The following is a 16,804-nucleotide window of genomic DNA, read 5'->3' on the forward strand; positions in this document are numbered from 1 at the left end:
TCTCAGCATGTATGTGTGTTGCATGTGGGTTTTACAGGGGGGGAAATGTGGTGTTGTTGTTATTTTGATGTAATGTTAACATGGCAAAATGTCTTCCAAGCTGAAAATCACTTATAAAATCTATACATATGCCTTCACTATAGACACAAAGAAAGCACAGGAGGAGGGGCATTAGTCTAGACCCCCTTCATTGTTCTCCCTGAGTGCTAAAGTACCTATCTAAAATAATTGATTTGTTTGTTTGTTTTAAACAGTGAGATCCCTTCCAGTTTCCTATGGCAAGGAGTGGGGGGAATAAAAATACAAAGATTGTTTTCACTTGCCTTGTTCCATAATTTCCAGCAGGCCTTTCTTAATAAGTTCGTCCCGACCTTGCCTTGTGGTTGTCTTCTTCTCTAACACTGCAAAAAGGGGTGGTGTGGGGTGAGCATGGTCAACATGGAACATCAGAGCAGACAGAGAGTGGAAATGAAGAACACAAGAAGCCTGCATGAATGGGTGAAGGATGTCACGCTTGAAGGATGACACAGCAAGTGAGAGGTTAAACGCAGTGTCTCTCTTTCTCACTCTTCCCACCTCCCATTGATCAGACTGCCTTACTCATTCTTAACTTTTGTATCCCACCCTTCTTCCAAGTTCTTTAGGGCAAATGGACATGGGGGATAATTCTGAAGTCAACCAATGACCTCATGGTGGAATGGGGATTCCAAAGTCTTCAGATCCAGCCCTCTGTCGACTACACCACACTAGCTTATAGGATCGCACAGACACACAGTGTAAAGTGGCTTCTGCCATCACAGGAAGTCCCCATCTCTCCTCCCAGCATCTCACATGCTTTGAATCATGACTCAAAGACTTGGGCAAGTTCCCTAGTCCAACTCTCCCCACAACCCCGGAGCAAAAGACATAGCAAGAAAGGCTTGGATCCTGGGATACTATGGAATGATGCTACGTCAATTGTAGGGAGTCCAAAATGGCATTTGCATCATAGTTTCCCACTGTAGATGATGTCCAGCAGACCATACTCTGTTGGAGGGGACCGGGTGTTGCTCAGAGCTGAATGTCTGATGTTGGAGACAAACTGGGGACAAATAACCTCATTCCGCTCCATAAGCAGGTCTCTAAAACATAAGAAAGGCTTTGCTGAGTCAGGCCAGCAGCCCATCTAGTCCAACATCTTTTTCTCACAGGGGACAACCAGATACCTATGGAAAACCTGCAAGCAGGAACCAAGTGCAAGAACATTCTCCCCTCCTGTAGTTGTTTCCCAACAACTGGTATTCAGAAGTATTCTGTCTCCAACAGTTGAGGCACCATGGTTAGTAACTAGCCCCACCCTTCTATGAATTTGTCCAACCCTCCATTCAAGCCACCCAAACTGGTGGCTATCATTTCTCCCTGTAGGAATGAATTCTGTAGTTAAGCTATGTACACTTTGAAGAAATACTTTTTTGGTCTATCCTGAACCTTCCAACATTCAGCTTCCCTAGATGTCCATGATTCTGGACAGTTGAGACAGACTGCCAGGCTAGATGGAATTCTGATCTTATCAAGCAAGGTAATGTTTATGCTAAAGCCGGGCTTTTTTTTCAGCTGGAACTCGCCGGACTCAGTTTTGGCACCTCTCAAGTGGGCATTCATGGTGAGTTCCGGCACCTCTTTTTTCAAGAACAATAGTACAGTTGTACCTTGGAAGTCAAACAGAATCTGTTCTGGAAGTCCGTTCAACTTCCAAAACATTTGGAAACCAAAGGTGTGGCTTCTCATTGGCTGCTCCTACAGCCAATTGGAAGCCATGCAACCTGTGTCAGACATTCAGGTTCCAAGATAACGTTCAAAAACCAGAACACTCACTTCCGGGTTTCGAACATTCGGGAGCTGATTTGTTCGGGAGCCAAGGCATTTGAGATCAAAGATAAGACTGTACTGTGCTAAAGGTAGATTTGCAATGCCAGGACATAAATAATTCCCCTAGCATCCTTCCAGGATGGTTTTTGGGGAAAGAATTCTACAATATTTGTGTACTACGGGGGGGGGGACGACCCAAACCAGGGTGGATCCCACTAGCCTTTCCGCATCCTGACAGTGTGGCCTCTGCATTTCCTAACGGAAAGAACAAGGAAAAGACACACAGCTGGATGGAACCACAAGTCTTGCTGAGAGAAGTTCAACAAGGAGCTAAATGCAAGCAGGAAAAGCTCATTTTGGCTCATAGCTTGCTGTGGAGCTGCATAATAACAGCTTGACTACTCCAGTAACTGCTTGTAAGAATTCCTAACCTTTGTTTCCTTTCAGCTAGGCAAGGCCTAGCAACGCTTATTAAGGCCCGTTTCAGCTCTGTTGAAAAGGGATAACAAGCAGCAGGGATATTGAGGGAGGGGGCAAAACCCCCACCTCTGTATTTTAGACCATATGTGGTTGCATTCCTCAGGGCTGTCAATATTTCTGGCCAACTCACTGGTTCTGCAATGAGTCACTGTCATTATAAACCAATCATTAGGTCTAGCTACTAAATAAGCTATGACTTCTCCTGTGTTAATATGAGGTATTCAAAATCACTTTTAAATAATCCTAAAATACAGAAGTTTTAATTCGTGTGTTTTTTCTTGTTTTGCAACTGAATCCTTAATCCTTGGCCTTTAAGCCTTACTGAGCATTGTGTCTTTCTTCGTCCTCACTCCCCACAAACACTTTTTGCAGTAAAATGCTATTTCTGACCACAAGGTTACTCGCTTATTATTTATTTAAGTATCTGCCCTTTCTTTTAATCAAAGGGCTAGTGAGAGATACAGCATTTCTAAAAGAACAGAAATCTAAGCCAGAAAGATAAATTATAACTGGTATATATATTTAAAGTGATTTTTTTTTGGGGGGGGGGTTCATGATACCTGTGAAGGCCTTCATTTGCATTCCTGGGCAACAGCCCCCGAATTTGAGGGGGAAAATCAGTACCCATAAAAACAGTGGTTCTCAACCTTTTTGAATCCATGGTGCCCCTGACTAACCACATCCTTTCGGCAGCTCCCTTGTGGGAGCCACTTACACTGGGGTTCCACTACAGAAGGTGTATAAGTGTGGATTCCCCCATTCTGCCGAAGGTGTATAAGTGTGGATTCCCCCATTCTGCCCCCCATACCCCCCCATGCCTTAACCAGAGGGGGGTGACTGGAAAAAGCCACCATGAGGTGATATTTTTCCTGCCAAACAGTGCATGCATTCAGCCTTAAACTCTCATAACCAGGGCCTTGATGGCTCTGCGATAAACTTTGAAGGAAGAAAAAGAAAAAAATATGTAGGAAGGAAGCCTGAATTCTGTAGCAAGCAAATATTTACATTATCAATGTTTTTTTGCTTAATTTATTCAGTTTCTCCCAGTCTGTAGGAGGAACTCAGAACTACACAGGGCATGTTATGGTAAAAGGTAAAGGGCCCCTGGACAGTTAAGTCCAGTCAATGGCAACTTTCAGGCCAAGGTAGCCGGTGTTTGTCCACAGACAGTTTCCCGGGTCATGTGGCCAGCATGACAAAACCACTACTGGTGCACAAAGGACTGTGACGAGTGCCAGAGTGCATGGAAACACCGTTTACCTTCCCACTGCAGCAGTACCTATTTATCTACTTGCACTGGTGTGCTTTCGAACTGCGAGGTTGGCAGGAGCTGTGACAGAGCAATGGGAGCTCACTCCGTTGCGGGGATTCGAACCGCCGACCTTCCGATCAGCAAGCCCAAGAGGCTCAGTAGTTTAGACCACAGCGCCACCCACGTCCCTAGGAAGCATGTTAAACCCTTCCCATGACCACCCAAAATCACCTGAACAGCCAAGCTCCTGTGCTTTCTTCAGGGACTACCTACAGAATTTCAAGCCTATCTCTGCTATCATGGGGGGATTAAAACTTGCTTTTAAAATAATAAAAACTGATACTCTCAAAAAGCCATGTTTTGCGATCTACTGAACATTTCTCTGCTTTTTCTGCACTTGACTATGAACGTCCCAGCTTATGCTTTACAAATGTGATCTTCTCTTACGACAGGCAAATCCTGCCCCCTTTTTTTTTGCCATAATACATGTTCCTGGCCAAAGTAAAAATAAATATATTTCCCCCACTTACCTGCTGACGTCTGTTTTAGTTTCTCGTTTTTCTTTTTCCTCCATTTCCATGGCTTGAAGATCCTGCCCAACGTGGCTAGCTTGCTGTTCCTTCGGACGGGAGGAGTTCGAATCCCTGAGACCAGATATTCAGAACGCACTGCAGGGGATGGGTCCATCTCCTCTGAGAAGGGAGGGGAAGCAAAATTGATGGTTAAAGAAAATGAGAGAACTATTGAACAGGCTGAAGTGCATCAAGGTTTGGTATCAAGAACAGGGCTGGATTAAATAAGAATGTTCTTAGGGCATCAAGGTAAGGGGGGCACAATAGAAATTTTCCATTGTCGGATTTTTAACATCAATGGTCACAAATTGCTCAAGCTGAGCATTCATTTTCTCAGTTGGAGTATATTTTAAAAACTCAACAGAACAACTAATAATAATAATAATAATAAAATTTTATTTATACGCCGCCCTTCCTGGTTCAAAAACCGGGCTCAGGGCAGCTAACAACAAATTTAAAACACTTAATTGTAAAAGCAGCATAAAATACAGTATAAAAACATGAATAGCAATAAAATTCAAAATTCAGAAATCAATTTAGGGGAAATAAGCATTAGATAATCCCCAGGGCTAGCTGGCTGAATTGGTCCTACTTGGGCCAGCGAGGAGGCCAGGGGAGAATTAGTTGTGGGGTCTCAGAGCTGATAATCTTCATAAAATCTTCATAAAACTATGCACCAAGGCAGCCTGGATGCCTTGTCTCTACTAAGTATAGAAGCAGATGTGTTATGTAAGACTAGTTTTAAGGATTTGATCAAAGACTTTGCAGTTAGAAAAAGTAAGAGATTTTTCCTCCAAATATAAATAAAGTAGAAGTATACCAAAACAAAAACAAAAACAAAACCCAACAACTTTATTTTCCATCTTGCTGTAGGTTTTGTTTCATTTTGAAAAATACGATTTTATTCTATGGTTTATTATTGTTTATAGTTTGAATAAGATATATGGGGGGCACCAAAATCTTTTAAGTGCTTAGGGCCTCTAAAGGTCTTAATCTAGCCTTGATCAAGTAGGACCAGGGGGCATTATTTTCTGCAATAGACGGATCTCTAAGTTGCAGTGAGAAAGGCAACAAGGTAACATGCATAGTTGCTGTCCAAATTCTACCTCAAGTGAAATTTCAAGTGAAACCCTACCTGAATCTCACAGAAAATGTTGGCTTGTTTGTCAGGCGTGGCTATTGGTACCATCAGCTATGATTAGCCTTTGGGGGAAGTCCCAAGAGTATCTGCTATTCCACTCACAAAACTACAATTCCTAGAGTGGTCTAACACTCAGTTCTTCTTCCCAAGGCACTCTGGGAATTGCAGCTCTGTGGGAGGAATAGGGGTTTCCTAATAACGCTGAGCACCCTTAGCAAACTACAGCTCCCAGAATTCTTTGGGGGGAAGCCATGATGGTTTAATGCAGACCGCCCCCCCCAAGTGTCCTTATTTTCCAGGGGTGTCACTGATTTAGAGAAGCTGTCCCAGTTTCTGATTTGATCCTGGAATGTCCTGCTTTTCCTTAGGACGTCCCTATTTTCCTTGGAGAAATCTTGGAGGGTATGGAGTTATCTGACCCCTGAGCCATCTGAAAGCAAACCTGTATAGGGAAGGGGTGGTTTTTTTTTAATGTTTAATGTTTTATTATGTTTTTATATATGTTGGAAGCTGCCCAGAGCTGCTGGGGCAACCCAATAAGATGAGTGGGGTATAAAGAGTAAAATTATCAGTATGGAACGGGACGTCCCTATTTTCATCAGAGAAATGTTGGAGGGTATGTTAATGTGGTATTATGGTGCTTTTAGTGTATGCTGTGAGCGTGGCCTATGGCCGGGCATTGTGGGAAATCTAAAATGCCTTCTAGCTTCCCATTGCAGATCATACCAGTACTGATGGCCACTGCTGCTTCCAGTACCACACCTAAGCTCTCCAGAGGTGGGTAATAATGTTCAGGAAGTCCATCAGACAATGTTTTGCTGGACAGAAGGCTGATCGCCAAAGAATTGATGCTTTTGAATTATGCTGCTGGAGGAGACTCTTGAGAGTCCCATGGACTGCAAGAAGATCAAACCTCTCCATTCTTAAGGAAATCAGCCCGGAGTGCTCACTGGAAGGACAGATCCTGCAGCTGAGGCTCCAATACTTTGGCCACCTCATGAGAAGAGAAGACTCCCTGGAAAAGACCCTGATGTTGGGAAGGATGGAGGGCACAAGGAAAAGGGGACGACAAAGGATGAGATGGTTGGACAGTGTTCTCGAAGCTATCAGCATGAGTTTCACCAAACTGTGGGAGGCAGTGGAAGACAGGAGTGCCTGGCGTGCTCTGGTCCATGGGGTCACAAAGAGTCGGACACGACTAAATGACTAAACAACAACAACAACAACAACAAACACTCAGTTCTTCCTAAGGAACTCTGGGAATTGTCACTCTGTGAAGGGAAATGAGGGTCTCCGAACAACTTTCTGAACCAATAACAAGCTACAGTTGACGTGTAGGTGGGTTCCCACGAGGCAAGACACAGTGATAACAGCAAGAACCTTTATTGAACTAACAGAACTGGACAACAGGGGCAAAGCAACTGCTTATATATATTTCCGAAGGTCTGTGCCCCCCCCCACCCCCAACGTGATTGGCTGTCTAAACTTCCAAGCTGCGAATCATAACTCAGAGTTTAAGGGCCAATGACAGAGGCCCAAATCCTGAATTGTTGGATATCATGTATCGAATCAGAACACAGGGCTCAGAATCCTTAGTCCAGATTCAAGCTCAGGCAAACACAGACCACTGAATACATAACAACAGTCTTCATAATTCTGGAGGGGGGGGGAGCCACAGCTGTTTATCATACTGCTTTATAGTGCAGATGGGGCCTCAGACTCTATGGATCTATACATGGAACAGGAATATGACTGGATACCAAACCTCAGCCAGTGTCAATAGCTCCAAGAAGCAGCTATTGACTAGTCCTGCCAAGATCCTCTCCCTTTGCCACATTTGTTTCTAGACAGAGCTCATTTTCACACTTAATAATAGGTCCTCATATGACTATCAATTTCATTAATAGCAAGGAAGCAATGCTGGGGCAGTAAGTAATAAAGACAGCACAGTGGCAGGCATCTTCTAGCCAGTATCTTGAAAGAGAAGAGCAGAGCTCCATAAATAATGGTTGTGGGTAGCATTGCTAGCAGATATATGTGGGTGTACACACATTAATTCTCAAGTGCATAGCGAGTATCCGTCACCCACGATGTCACGAGCCGGGGAATTATAAGGCAATTTGCATATTTATTTCAACAACCCATAAAATTTAAATGAATGATAGGGAACACATTTCCAAGCCATTTGTTTCTGGGATAATAACTTCATAATAATTTGCGTTGTGAATACCGCATTTAAAACAAACAGCCTTATATGATCAATTTCATTTTATAACGTTGGGGAGGTGGGAATGCAAGGAAACTAAATAATGCTTTTAGAGCTTAATGGGGAGGCCAGACTTTCAAGAAAATTGGAATTATTATAGTTTTAAAGTTTGGTAGGTGCCTGTGCAGTAAGCAGCTCTTGCACAGAAGCAATTATGCCTCTAATTTTTTTTGCGGGTGGGGGGAAATGGTTGATAAGACAAAGATGAATGGCTAAATAAGAGACAGTTTGAATTCATCGTCTCATTAGTGGAAGTGAAATATTTTCAGTCTTCAAGTAAAAATATTTTCAGTCTTCAAGTACAATGAAAAATTGGTGATGGGGAAAATGCAGGATAAAATCATTATATAAATGGATATGAAAGGTGTGACTTCTAGGAGAAGTCAGAAGATTATGAATACAAACCAATAAGTTTATTAGGAGAAAGCCCAATTGTGTTTAACAGAGCTTACTCCCAGATAAATAGGTATTGAATCATACCCATACTTACCTAGGAGTATGAACTCATTGAACTCAATTGGACTTACATTCAAGAAGACATGCACAATATTACATTGTCATAACAATATTTTGCCAAGTTCTTCCCTTGCAAGCACTTTCCATTTGACAATGTGAGATGATGGCATAGGCTTCTGTACTGGCCTGCCAGATCTTGCTGAATTCTCGCCATCCCTGATCATGGACCATGCTGGCTAAAGGGAGTTGGGAGTCCAAGAAAAATCTGGACCGCCACTGGTTCAAAAGCCCTGCTCTTGGAGTAACATCTCATTCCTGAAAGGATGGAGGCTTGCTATGTGACACTTTGGGCTGGAGTGGGGGAAGGATCCCTAAACAATCTTAATCGCGGGATCACATTCATCTGGTGCTTTACCAACTGCACTGGCTCCCGGTGGAGTACAGGGTCATGTTTAAGGTGCTGGTTTTGACCTTTAAAGCCCTAAGCGGCCTAGGACCCACGTACCTACGGGACCGCCTCTGCTAGTATGCCCTGTGGAGGACCTTAAGGTCCACAAATGACAACATTTGGGAGGTCCCAAGTCTCAAGGTGCTTAGATTGGTCTCAACTAGGGCCAGGGCCTTTTCAGTACTGGCTCCGACTTGGTGGAACGCTCTGTCACAAGAGACTAGGGCCCTGCAAGACTTGACATCTTTCTGCAGGGCCTGCAAGACAGAGCTGTTCTGCCTGGCCTTTTACCCACCCAAAATTCACACCTGGATGGCAGGTATCTTCATCAGCTGGTAGCAGTATTACCCACTGTGGTGGTATTTATTGTGTTTCTGTTTACATTATACTAATTATTTCTAAATGTGCGCCTAAAAATATAAATCACCATATGCAAATTCTATGCAAATCTATGTCTCTTTTGATATTACAACGCCTAAGTGGCTACCCTACCCCAAGGCCTGTGAAGTGATCTTCCTTTTCCCAAAGGGAAGGGCTCTTATCAACTTCTTGAGTGGGGAGCAGCAGCACAATTCTCCCTTGCCTTTCCTTTACATATCAGCTGTGAAAGGCAGTGTGGTACAGTGGTTAGAGTGTTGGACTAGGACCGCGGAGACCAGGGTTCGACTCCCCCATTCAGCCATGAAGCACACTGGGTGACCTTGGGCTAATTACTCAATGTCACCCTAACCTACCTCAGAGTTCTTGTGGGGATAAAATGGGGAGGAGCAGAACTATGTTTATCACCTTGAGGTTGTGGGAGGAAAGCTGGGATAAAAATATTTTTATCCCCAAAGTTGTCCTCTGCCACCAGTATAGATTTAAAAAGCCAGATATTCACACTCACCAAAAGATGAGGTATCTAATAACCACTGACACTAAAGCAGAGGTCTCAGTTCAGCTGGAATCAAAGCATGGGGTTAAATCACCCCAGAATGCCAGCTATCTCAAGACAAGCAACACCACCTTCATGCTTCGTCACCGTTCTAGAGATCGACGCATATTTTCCAGACATTTCCCCTCCCTCCTCTACGAGCATAAGTGCCGCTTGTCCTGAGATTTTCTCAAGCATTTAAGCGGAGACTTGATGAGCTGGCTGGCTTCTGATGACATCTCAGCAGGTTGCTGACCCTACAACTCATCAATCCAAGATTGAAGGCGGGTTTTTGCATGCTGCTGCAAAGCATCGTGCCAGGACATTTGACTGAGTGGGTTGTAGACAGTGTCAACCATATTCATAATAATGATAATAATTTTATTAATTATATGTCACCCATCTGACTGGGCTGCTGCCCTAATGAATCCCATGGGACTGTACAGTCCTGCTTTCCACCCCCTTCCTTCTGATCCACTTGCCCTTAGAGCAGAGGACAAAACTGAATGCAGTCAGGTGAGCCAGCCATGTGAATTTGTTTTGACTGAGTCACACTTGGGAAGCCCTAAACTCTTAAATCTTTTCTTGACTCGGCAGGATTGGTGGCGACACAGCTTGCAGGCTGCTCTCATCAAGGCTCTGCTCTCCAAATAAAAGCATGGCAGTAGGGGAGGGGCTATTTTCTTCCAGATCTTCATAGGTTCCCTATTAAGGACTTGCCTTTGAGCTTGAAGCACATCCATTTATTTCCTTGGTAATGCTTGGTAATGTAATTGTGAATACATCCTTTCTTTGGAGATAAGGGTAGACAATTCTGTCAATTTCAATTTCCCAGTCTTAAATTCAGTCTTCCACATTTCCGTGCCAATATGTGATTTTTAATTTTAACATCCTCACAAAATTTCATTAGCATTTCAGTGTGAATTTCTGAATTTTGCAAGCAATTTCTTCTAATATAAAGCAGCTTTGTAGGTTATTTTCACCAATATCATTTATATGCCCAGTTTCTCCTGATATACATATTTTTGCATTTATTTGTTTGGAGAACAGCACTGCAAAATTCAGAGAAGGTCAAATGTCGAACCGTATATAAATATTGTGATAATATGGAAAACGTCGTCTTAATAAGATTAAGAAAAGGAAAGGGGAGGGGAGGGGAAGGGGAGGGTGAAAAATAGGAGGCTTTCCAAACTGGATATTTCAAAACAGATCTTATGTTGGCTATTATTTCATTCCAGTATCTCATTCATTCAACCACCATTAACAGACACAGCTTTACATAAGATAAGAAGAGGAGAAAAGAGAGTCCTGTTCCAAGGAATTAACAGTCCCACTGGAGTCTTTGGGTGAAGCCATTCCAGTGTCAGTGGTATAAAACTGAAAATAAGTTACTTTTGTATGTACCGTATTTTTCGCTCTATAAGACGCACCAGACCACAAGACGCACCTAGTTTTTGGAGGAGGAAAACAAGAAAAAAAATATTCTGAATCTCAGAAGCCAGAACAGCAAGAGGAATCGCTGCACAGTGAAAGCAGCAATCCCTCTTGCCCTTCTGGCTTCTGGGATAGCTGCGCATCCTGCATTCGCTCCGTAAGACGCACAAACATTTCCCCTTACTTTTTAGGAGGGAAAAAGTGAGACTTATAGAGCAAAAAATACGGTAGATACAGCCTGTGGGTAGGCTCACTTCAAATACATTTGACAGCGCCTGCTTCAACCAATTGTTTTTTGCCTTAGTTGTCTTAGTTATGCTGTATAATTTTAGAACATGTATGATCATAGAATGGTAGAGTTCAAAGGGACTTTGAGCAAGGTGGGGCCATGACCCCAGGTGCAGATTTTGAGGGGGCTCAAAGGAGGCAGCCCCAGCCGGGCCCCCCAGAGCTCCTGACCTGGCACTCTTCCCCTGGCGTTGGAGGAACTGGAGTGGGGTCGTGTTGGCGGCAAGGGCTGGGGTAACACAGTGGAATCCTTCCCCCATTGCACCCCGTGCCCTGTCGTGCACACCCACCCCACCCCGGTGCATGTACACACCCATCTGACATGCGTGTGTGGAACCTGAAAGGCTGAGAAGGACCTCAGGAACCCAAGATGGCTTGTGCCAGACTCTGAACAGAGAAGGGAAAGAGGACTCTGGCAAAAAAAGGCTGTTGTGAAAATGACAAGTTGCAAGGGAATCGTGGCCACGTCCCCTAATTTACAGTCTATTTGAAGGAGCCCTCAATTTCAAGAGCCATTCAGCCCAAGAACATACATTTAAAGCAGAATGAGAACTCACGAATTCCTGTGAACATTGGAGTCTTCTAGTCTCCTCCTTTCAGTTTCTCCCCTGGCGAACCTGATTTCACTCCCCTCATGCCTATCTGCATTCTAATCACCTTCCAGTCTCTCTCTCTCTCTCTCTCTCTCTCTCTCCCCCCTTAAGTTCCCCTCCTCCCCTCCTCTGCCATCCTCTATCACTGTGCATCACTCACACGCTGCCCCATCTCACTGACTTTTTCCCATCTCCCGCCACTTCTATAAATTTAACGAGAACGGTGACATGGGATGCTGGGGGTATGCACAACCTGGTTTCCAACTCTTGCTGGCATTCTTATCCATGGCTGCAGGAGTTCAGGCAAGATAAGGCATCAATTAGTGCTTGCTATTTACTGTTTTAAGAGCAATCAATCTGTTGCCTTGCCTACCAGAACCATTCTCTCTCTCCTGGCTTTCTTCCTCCAGCAGAGCCAGGAGAGGCTGCTCAAGGAAAACAGATTCAGTGATTCATTTGCACCTCCATGTGGGGAATCCAGGGGCCCTCTGAAATATCCTCCTCACTGTGTTATTTCCTACCATTTCAGCACTTTTACTTGTGCGATCTTTGTGAGGGGTGGTTTATTTATAAGTCCTTGCCCCCCAGGACCGGCCCACGACATTTTGGTACGTGAGGTGAACCACAAAATAGCACACACAACCCCTAACAAGGAAGAAGGGGTGAGCAAAGACCTACATTGTCAGGAGTGCCTGCAGGAGCCTGTGACTGGTAGGGTTTCGCAGGACTGGGGCTTTCCTAAGTTTGTTCTGAAGAGGCAAGGTGTGGCTGCACAGGTGAGGCCGCTTGGTGACTCACAGCACCTGGTGGCAAGAGCCAGGAAGGGATATAAGGCCAGCATTTCCCTTTCGCTCTTTGCCTTGCTGTGTTTGGCTTCTTGACTCCTGGTTTCCTGACCCTCAGACCCTTGACTCCTTGAATCCCAGCTCTCTGACCCTCAGACCCTTGGTTTCCGGACTCCTGGCTTCCGGACTCCCATTCCTGCTCCCATCCCACTGTCCCTGGTCCCAACGTCCACCGCCAGGACTTCGACTGCCCGTAAACCAGACCGTGGCATACATCAGGAATGTGCCAGGAATAAAGAGCTACAAGGGGGGAGGAGACCAATTGTGCCTCCTGTTCTCCAAGAGGCTGCTTTAGAGGCGGCATTGTGGAGAGTGGCTGCCAAGGAGGCAGCAGAACTGGACTCCAAGGAGTGCACAGCAGTTCTTGTTACCACAGTGGCAGCCGTGAGCAATGCATTCCTTGGAGGCCGGAACTGCTGTCCCTGTGGAGATTGCCACCCAAGGTGGTTGCCTTGCCTTGCCCCATGGGTTGGCTGGCCCTGTCTTGCCCTGAGGAACATGCAGTCTAAAGTTGGGTAGTGTTGTCATTTTTTTATGTGGGACTGGGGAGACAACAGAGAGATTGGGGGGAAGAAGTCAAAAGGCTATCAAGGGATGAATTGCCCTTGGTGGCATTACAACAGCAGAGAGACTGCAGGAACCATCAAGGAATAAACCTTTCTACCTGCCTTGTCCTACTCTTCTTGCCTGGGAGCTGTTCCCAAAGTATTTACTTTTGCTCTCTGTGACTTTTGTTTTGTGGGGATAGGCCTCTGTTTGGCAGAAACAGTTACAAATGTTAAGATTTCATTGCCTCAAATTCTTATAAGTTGTGCTGTACAGTGGTACCTTTGGTTACAGATGCTTCAGGTCACAGACTCCGCTAACCCAGAAATATTACCTCAGGTTAAGAACTTTGCTTCAGGATAAGAACAGAAATCGTGCGGTGGCAGCGGGAGGCCCCATTAGCTAAAGTGGTGCTTCAGGTTAAGAACAGTTTCAGGTTAAGAACGGACCTCCAGAACGAATTAAGTTCTTAACCTGAGGTACCACTGTATTTGAATTTTGCATTTGTATGTTATTTCGCATGAGCTGCCTTGAGGGACCTCTTTTGCCTGAAAAGTGGCATATAAATAAACAATAGCATAACTTGCATGTACTTGGGCTTCATTTCAGCTGGGGATAAGCACTAAGGGGTTAAGGCCGAAGGAGGGGTGGGGTTTGAGCTCAGGTGGGAGTCTGAAGGAGTAGTGGCACAATGAGGTGATCCACAAGGCAAGGATTGACTTGCAATGCTAAGTGCTCAGAAGAAGAGTCTAAGCTGAGAGGTAGGGCACCTGCTTTGCATGCAGATTCCCATGTTCAATCCCTGGCATCTCTAGGTAGAAACCCCCATCTGCAGTGCTGGAGAACTGCTGCAAATCAGTGTGGACAATGCTAAGCTAAGATGGACCAATGGTCTGACTCAGGGCTTATCCACGCTTACCATTTGCCTAGCTTTTTCCAGACAGAGACCTGCACTTCAATGCAGATTTCCACCCCCCTGCCTCCAAGTTTCCCCCCAAAAAAACCCACTCTTTAAAGCTGAATCGGAGCAAATGTCAATTTGGGTTTCCTTCAGTTTGCTATTTGCTCTGATTCAGCTTTAAAGAGCAGGTTTTCATGGGGAAAGCTCCAGAACAAAACAAAACAAAACAAGGTGGGGTGCTCAAACACAGAGCTTTAAATCATGGACCATCCCTGGAAAGCATAGGTGAGAGTTAAGTGTGGATAAGCCTACAGTAGAGGGCAACTTCCTATGTTCCTCTTACAAGGAGGCCACAAAGTAGTGGAAAAAGATTTAGGAGGCAATTCATCAAATCTGTCCATGCCAGATTGCCAGCCAGGAAAGGGTCTGTAGCCAAAATCATTTTGGCATATGCACTTTCAGAAAGGAAACAAACTTATGTCCCAGGAACCCCATCTGCCTTGTGTTGTCCCTTTCATTCTTTCCAGCAGGAGCCCTTATCCCAATATTTCTTCAGACAGGTCTAATTCTTCCCCTGAGCTTGGTCCTCATATGGCTATTTATTTTTCTGCTGTGGGCTTGTCCCCCTCACTAGGAAGGGAGAAATGAAGGGCAAATATTTTTCCAGCCCAGATAAACCAAGTTTTCCTCATTCACACCCATTCTTATGTCTAGTCAGGCAAGTGGGTTCGAGAAGACAGTGGCAATGTTGCTCTTATTCTTTGGAAATTCAAGGCCTCATCAAAGATCAAGTCAACCATTGACTCATGAGAGCAATAACAACAAAGCATGAGGTAAACCTCTGTGCCCCTTCATGGATCACTGCCTTGCCGTGGCGAAGGGGCTTGAAGAACTCAGAGAAGCTATGAACTATGCCGAGCAGGGCACCCAAGATGAACAGGTCATAGTGGAGAGTTTTGACCAAACGTGATCCACCTGGAGGAGGAACCGGCAAGCCACTCCAGTATCCCTGCCAAGAAAACTCCATGGACAAAGACAACAGGCATATAAAAGTTATGACGCCGGAAGATGAGCCCCTCAGGTCAGAAGGTGTCCAACATGCTACTGGGGAAGAGCGGAGGACAAGTACAAGTAGATCCAGAGCTGATGAAGCGGCTGGGCTAAAGCCGAAAGGACGTTCAGTTGCGGATATGCCTGGAAGCGAAAGGAAAGTCCAATGCTGTAAAGAAAAATATTGCATAGGAACCTGGAATGTAAGAACCATGAACCTGGGTAAGTTGGATGTGGTCAAAAATGAGATGGCAAGAATAAATATTGACATCCTGGGCATCAGTGAGCTAAAATGGACGGGAATGGGTGAATTTAGTTCGGATGACCATCATATCTACTACTGTGGGCAAGAAACCCACAAAAGAAATGGAGTGGCCCTCATAGTCAACAAAAGAGTTGCGAAAGCAGTACTGGGTTGCAATCTCAAAAATGATAGAATGATCTCGATACGAATCCAAGGCAGACCTTTTAACATAACAGTAATCCAAGTTTATGCACCAACTACTGGTGCGGAAGAAACTGAAATTGACCAATTCTATGAAGACTTACAACACCTTATAGAAGTGACACCAAAGAAGGATGTTCTTCTCATTATAGGAGATTGGAATGCTAAAGTAGGGAACCAAGAGATAAAAGGAACAACTGGCAAGTTTGGCCTTGGAGAGCAAAATGAAGCAGGGCAAAGGCTAATAGAGTTCTGTCAAGAGAACAAGCTGGTCATCACAAACACACTTTTCCAACAACACAAGAGACGACTCTACACGTGGACATCACCAGATGGGCAGCATCGAAATCAGATTGATTATATTCTCTGCAGCCAAAGATGGAGAAGCTCGATACAGTCAGCAAAAACAAGACCTGGAGCTGACTGTGGCTCAGATCATCAGCTTCTTATAGCAAAATTCAAGCTTAAACTGAAGAAAGTAGGAAAAACCACTGGGCCGGTAAGATACAATCTAAATCAAATCCCTTATGAATACACAGTGGAAGTGAGGAACAGGTTTAAGGATTTAGATCTGCTGGACAGAGTGCCTGAAGAACTATGGATGGAGGCTCACAACATTATACAGGAGGCAGCAACGAAAACCGTCCCAATGAAAAGGAAATGCAAGAAAGCAAAGTGGCTGTCCAACGAGGCCTTACAAATAGCGGGGGAGAGAAAGCAAGCAAAATGCGAGGGAGATAGAGAAAGATACAGGAAATTGAATGCAGATTTCCAAAAAATAGCAAGGAGAGATAAGAAGGCCTTCTTAAATGAGCAATGCAAAGAAATAGAGGAAAACAACAGAATGGGAAGAACCAGAGATCTGTTCAAGAAAATTGGAGATATGAAAGGAACATTTCGTTCAAAGATTACCATAATAAAGGACAAAAGTGGTAAGGACCTAACAGAAGCAGAAGACATCAAGAAGAGGTGGCAAGAATACACAGAGGAATTATACCAGAAAGATATGGATGTCTCGTACACCCCAGGTAGTGGGGTTGCTGACCTTGAGCCAGACATCCTGGAGAGTGAAGTTAAATGGGCCTTAGAAAGCACTGCAAATAACAAGGCCAGTGGAAGTGATGGTATTCCAGCTGAACTATTTAAAATTTTAAAAGATGATGCTCTTAAGGTGCTACACTCAATATGCCAGCAAGTTTGGAAAACTCAGCAGTGGCCAGAGGATTGGAGAAGATCAGTCTACATCCCAATCCCAAAGAAGTGCAGTGCCAAAGAATGCTCCAACTACCGCACAATTTCCCTCATTTCACACGCTAGCAAGGTTAT

General features: G+C 44.5%; 1 protein-coding gene and 1 long non-coding RNA gene across 5 annotated transcripts in view; one reads left to right on the forward strand and one right to left on the reverse strand.

Annotated features, from left to right (window-relative positions):
- The window catches only part of PHACTR3 (phosphatase and actin regulator 3), a 229,173-nt gene that overhangs the window by 120,184 nt on the left and 92,185 nt on the right, over nucleotides 1-16,804 (reverse strand). For 2 of the 4 annotated variants that reach the window (XM_079979418.1, XM_079979416.1), the window contains exons 2-3: nucleotides 4,111-4,272; nucleotides 324-401 (exon numbers count right to left, since the gene is read on the reverse strand). In XM_079979418.1, coding sequence (XP_079835544.1) covers nucleotides 324-401; nucleotides 4,111-4,272 — 240 coding nt within the window. The remainder of the gene's footprint in view (nucleotides 1-323; nucleotides 402-4,110; nucleotides 4,273-16,804) is intronic. The other 2 variants (XM_079979419.1, XM_079979417.1) reach the window with 1 other exon arrangement.
- LOC307218180 overlaps nucleotides 1-16,804 on the forward strand; it is a 216,134-nt gene that overhangs the window by 39,670 nt on the left and 159,660 nt on the right. The window lies entirely within an intron of this gene.

The sequence above is a fragment of the Podarcis cretensis genome (assembly GCF_951804945.1).
Source record: "Podarcis cretensis genome assembly, chromosome: 6".
Lineage (NCBI taxonomy): Eukaryota > Metazoa > Chordata > Lepidosauria > Squamata > Lacertidae > Podarcis > Podarcis cretensis.